This window comes from Globicephala melas, chromosome 11 (assembly GCF_963455315.2).
Source record: "Globicephala melas chromosome 11, mGloMel1.2, whole genome shotgun sequence".
NCBI classification, from domain to species: domain Eukaryota; kingdom Metazoa; phylum Chordata; class Mammalia; order Artiodactyla; family Delphinidae; genus Globicephala; species Globicephala melas.
The window spans coordinates 18,853,174-18,858,482 of NC_083324.2; the positions used below are offsets into that span (position 1 = coordinate 18,853,174).

General features: G+C 54.0%; 1 protein-coding gene across 1 annotated transcript; it reads right to left on the minus strand.

Moving 5' to 3' along the window:
* Positions 1–1,453: 1,453 nt before the first annotated feature.
* GPR27 (G protein-coupled receptor 27) lies at positions 1,454–3,250 on the minus strand. The gene has a single exon (XM_030867721.3). It carries the CDS (start codon positions 2,891–2,893, stop codon positions 1,760–1,762), a length of 1,134 nt encoding a protein of 377 aa, XP_030723581.1. The 5' UTR covers positions 2,894–3,250; the 3' UTR covers positions 1,454–1,759.
* Between the last annotated feature and the right edge of the window lie 2,059 nt (positions 3,251–5,309).

The window sequence follows — 5,309 nt, forward strand, 5'->3', positions numbered from 1 at the left end:
TGTCTGCATAGACTGATTGACATTTACGGACAAAATAAAATAATGCTGACCATTCTCCTGCAATAAATTGGCCACACCCTCTTATTATGACTTATCCATCTTGGACTGAATATTTAATAGTTTATATTATGCGCAACTCAAATTTCAATATATTTACTGTACCCACTTTAATTATTATTTTATCAAAGTGGTTACTTTGCTTACATTCATGTTTTCTATGTTCATAAAGAAGTTTTGAAGCAGTATATATATATACTGCTTCTTCCCTTGAAGAGAAGATCTGCAGATTTTTTATCTTGCATTTTAAGTTAACAAGCCTCCAAATGTCTTAGAAATTATGGTCAGCGAAACAGCATGCACTAAAAGGATAATAAAAACATGAGTACCTTACTTAGACGCATATTACCACCTGTCACAGTCTCAAACAACAACAGGAACAAAAACCCACTCCAGAATGAAAATACTGGTATATTTATATAATGCAAAGAGAAATACAGATATAAATCCTCAAAACGGAAGATACGTTAATAAAAATGTAGCATTATAAGCGAAAAAATACAGTACTTGCAGAATTTAGTCTTTCAACTTAAGGTTACAACGTGTCTAACAAAGAAATAGTACTTAAAATTATAGTTCTCATTATTAATTTAAAATAACCATCAGGAGAACAGCACAGCTTAACCTAGCAAACATTTTAAGGAAATGCTTTGTCTCATAGAAGAGTATCATTATATTCCATCCATTTATACCATGAACAAGAGAATAACAATTTTCAAAGTGGCAATTAGTTTCATAAGACAGAATAAAACTGGGCTCTTCAAAGCACAAACTGTTCCCCTAAAATTATTTTAATTTTTATTGGCAAAAAATACCTAAACAGTTTTGATTTAGCACTCTGCTTGTCTCTGAGCCCTCCCAATCCGTGAACCACAATCAGTACATACAAAAACATGCAATACTGTATTTTCTCCACACCATTACTAACCAAAACACTTTTTACTCTTTTGAAAGGTACAGTTTTACAGAAATGTTTCCACTCAAGATTGGTATGATACAAAGAGCAGTTGTCGCTGACGGGCATTTCCTAGTAGTATAAAGCAAGGTAGGAAACAAATCTTGTGTTGTTACTGATTAAAAATGACTGCCTTGCTACTCGTTCCCATTTCTGCTCTTTAACTTCAATATCAATACTGAACAAAATTCTCAACGCCTTCAAAGAACCACAGCAGTCCAACTGACCCCACCGATGGCAATTCAGAGGGAACTTGAGACAACTTTCCCTCTTTCTCCTGCTGCCAACAGAAGACCCTCAAGAAATCAAACTTGTGAAGTCCCCCTGGGTTCCTCTACCTCAATGCAAAATGTAATGCCACTTGAGGTTGTCAAAAATAGCTTCTGTAGAAAACTGGCCATGGTCTTTAGGAAAGGTTGCATGAAAAAAATTAGTTTAGCCTTTATTGAAAAAAAAAAAAAGAGTAACTCATGGAATAAAAGACATCAGTGCCAGTACAAAGACTCCAGGGCCTGCTGTCAGGATGAAAATATATTTAGGAGAACAATCGCAAGGAGCTGGGGTGGGGCTGGGACTTCGAAACCCTCCCCCCAAAAGGAGTCTGTACAATCCTAGTGATGATGCACTTCGAGAGCCGTTTTGAAGGCAGCTCAGAAAATTAAAAAGGGGGCAGAAGGGGGAGAAAAGACGTCACTGTCCAAGCCAAAGGGAGAAGCCGGGTTGCGGTGCAGGTGAAGGGAGAGCCACTTATAAACCGATGCCTTTCAAGTCGCAGGGGAGGGTGGCCTGGGTGGCCTGGGGGCTCTGGCAACAGGGGAACTGGGCTCGGAAGCAGTCCCTGAGCTCTCTGTTGAAGAGGAAGCACACGACGGGGTTGATGCCGGCCTGCGCGAAGGTCAGCCACACGGAGGCCGTCAGGTAGGCCTGGGGGACAGCGCCGGGCCGCACCAAGATCCGCATGTAACTGGCCACGACGTAGGGCCCCCAGAGGAACAGGAAGAGCAGCGTGATGGCATAGAACATCTTGCACAGCCTCTTCTCTGTCTTGAACTCCTCGAGCACGAGGAGGCGGCGCGCGCCACGGCCGGGCCCGGCCGGCCGGATGCCCACGAGCGCGGGCGGCGTGGGCCCGCGGCCGAAGCCCGCCGTCCAGTTGGCGGCCGCCTGGCCGGTGGCACCGGGGCCGTGGAAGGTCCAGTCGTGGCTGACGGCGGGCACGAGGCGCGCGGGCCGCATCTTGCGGCGATCGTGGATGAAGAAGAGCAGGCGGAGGTAGACGAGGTGCGTGGCGCCCACCACCACGGCCAGCAGCAGCAGGAAGCCCAGCGCGCCGGGGGCGCCGTCGGGCCGCTGCTCCAGGGCGCACGGCGCGTCCTCCTCGTCGCCGCCGCCGCCGCCGTCCAGCACGGGCGGGAAGGCCGCGGCCAGCGCCAGCGCCCAGGCGGCGCACACCAGCATGGCGGCGCACGGCCAGCCGGCCAGGCGCTCGGCGTAGAAGCGGTGGTGCGCTATGGCCAGGTAGCGGGTGACGCCCACGCCGAGCAGCAGGAAGGCGGCGTGGAAGCAGAAGAGCGCGGCCAGGAAGGCGAGCAGCTTGCAGCCCAGCGCACCCGGCGGCGCCCCCGCGGCGGCCGCTGCCCGCCGCGCCGCCAGCATGACGGCCGGGAGGCAGGCGAGCGCGCGCAGCCCGTCGGCCAGGCACAGGTCGAGCAGCAGGTAGTACGGGGCGCGGTGCAGGCTGCGCTCCCGCACGATCAGCAGCGCGAACAGCACGTTGCCCGCGAGGCTAACGCACAGCAGCAGGCTGAGCGTGGCCAGCTTGAGGCCCAGGGCGGCCGCCTCGCCGCCGCCGCCGCCGCCCGGCTCGCTCGCGTTCGCCATCGCGGCCTCCCCGGGCCGGGCGCCGCGCTCCGCTCCGGGGCCGACCCCGGCCTCGCCGCTCCGCAGGCCTGCCGGCCGGCCGGAACTCAACCAAGCGCGCGGGTCTCCGGCGAGCTCCCGGGCCGGCGGGGCTCAGCCCGCGCCCGGGTAACCCCTCCTCGGCTCCCCGAGCTGCCGCCGCGTCGCCGCCATCTCAGGAATGGTGCGCGCAGGAGGCGACGGCCACTCCCTGCGCCTCGGGCGCCGCGGGCTTCACTGCGGACCGGGCCGCGCCACCGCCCGCAGCCCCTGCATCCTCCTCCTCCTCCTCTTCCTCCGCCGCCGCCGCCGCCGCCGCCGCGCCTCTGGGCTCTGCCCCCCGCCGGGCCAGCCGCCGCCGCCGCCGCCGCTGCCGCTGCCGCCGCCGCGGAGCCCCCTCCCCTCCGCCGGAGCGCGCCGCGTGGCCGCCGCCGCCAGCCCCGCCGAGGCTTCCCGCGCCGCCCGGGCCGGGCTGGGCTGGGGGCGCCGCCGCAGCAGCTGCGGGGCCGGGAGGCGGCCGGGAGGGAGGCAGGGCCCAGGACGCGAGGTGGCGGCAGGTCGCGTTTGGCCCCAGGTAACGGGGGTCCGGCGGCGGTGCCCGGCGCCCGCCCTGGGGTCACTGAGGTGGCCGTGCGCGGGGGGGAGGTTGCCTGGGATGGCAGAGTCGGGAGGCCTCGGGGCGTGGGGGCGGGGTGTGGGACCGGAGGATCTGGGATGAGCCCTCTGCCCGCAAGCTCATAGTAATTCACAGTCATCGTCGTGATCACAGCCTTGTAACCTCTAGTATTCAGGTCAGCACTGATGTGGGCGGCAGTGTTCTGGGGAGCTTTACGCCCTCAGCGGTCACAGAAATACAAAGTTGGTTCTATGCTTAAACCCGCTTTATATCTGAGGAAGCAGAGGCTTGGAGGTCAAGGGAGTTGAGAGCCGGTAAGTGGTAGAGCTGAGATTCAAATTTCACTCGGTCTGATTTCCACGGCTGGACTCACCAGCGACCCTGAAGCATACCCTGCTCTCTGCCCCATTCGTGGTCCCAGTGAAGGCATACGTCAGGGAAAAGAAATTCAGCATTTTCCCTTGATTTGGAAGGTGAATCCCATGCCACCTTCCTCCCAGGGTGTCAGTCTTCTGGGAAGCCCAAAAGGGCAGCCCCTGTTCTGATCCTCAGCTGCACCAGATTCTCTCCAGGCTTTGCGTAGGCCGTTCCCTCTGCCTGGACCAGCCCCTCAACGGGCTCCCCATCCTCTGGGCCACTCTTCTGACCAGTCTAGCTTACTCTGTACCATTGCCCATTCGTTTCCTTCTTAGCACTTAATATTTGGTATTATGTATTTTTATTGCTTTTGAAGATCCTGTCGGTTCAGCTGATCTCTAAGCTCCAGGAAGGCAAGCGACTGTGTCTGGTTTTTCCTAACCCTGTATCCCCATGCCTAGGATGGAGAAGCCAGAATTTAAAAATATGTTCTTTCTCAGGTACACTCATGTTTTGCTTTGTTTTATGCAGAATATTATTTATTGGCATGGCAGGCACTGTGATGGGCATTTTTAGGATGACACAAGATCACAGAAAGCCTTGTCAGACTGAGGAGTCTAAACTTTAGTCTATAGGCAGTCAGGAGCCCTTGGAGGTTTTTGAGGAAAGTGCTGTGATTAGAAAACGACTGATGTGCGTCAGGAAGATTATTTTGACAGTAGTGTTTAAGAGGAATGACAGAGCAGAGTCTGGAAGGCTAGTCCAGAGCCTTAGCCTTTAACGTGCCCAGAAATCACTGGGGATCCTGATTCAGTAGGTCTGGATGGGGCTGGAGATGATGCCTTTCTAGTAATTTCTTAGGTGACACTAATGCCTCTGGTCTACAGACCACACTTGGACTAGCAAGGACCTTGAGGGTATTTGGACATTTTGTAAAAATCTAAGTGATGGCCAATGAGGGCCTGACTTAGGACCCCTAAGTGGCCAGGGACAAGTGGCTGACCAGGCAAGTCTACAGATATTTGTTGACAGAAAAGAGAACTAGATTTTGGAGAGTGTTTTGGTCAGGAATTGCATTTTGATAATGGTAGCTCAAAAATGTACATGAGTTTCTTTTCTTCATAAAACAAGAAGTCTGGAGGTTAATGGCGTGGAATTATTGGCTGTAAGTCTGAGTCTCTGAAAATCTTTTAGCCCTTTCCTCGTGATCAGTAGGCTGCTGACACCCCAGCCATTCCCTCGGCATTCCAGGCAGAAAGAAGGAAAAGAAAAGAAGAGCAAAAGCGTCCTTGCCATCTAAGTGGGCCTCCTCTGAAGAGTTTTCTAGAAGGCCTACATGATAACAGACACATATTCATTGGGTACCACTATCAGCAAAGGATATTGGGGAGTGATTTCTTACTTTGATATTTTAGAGCCAGGCAC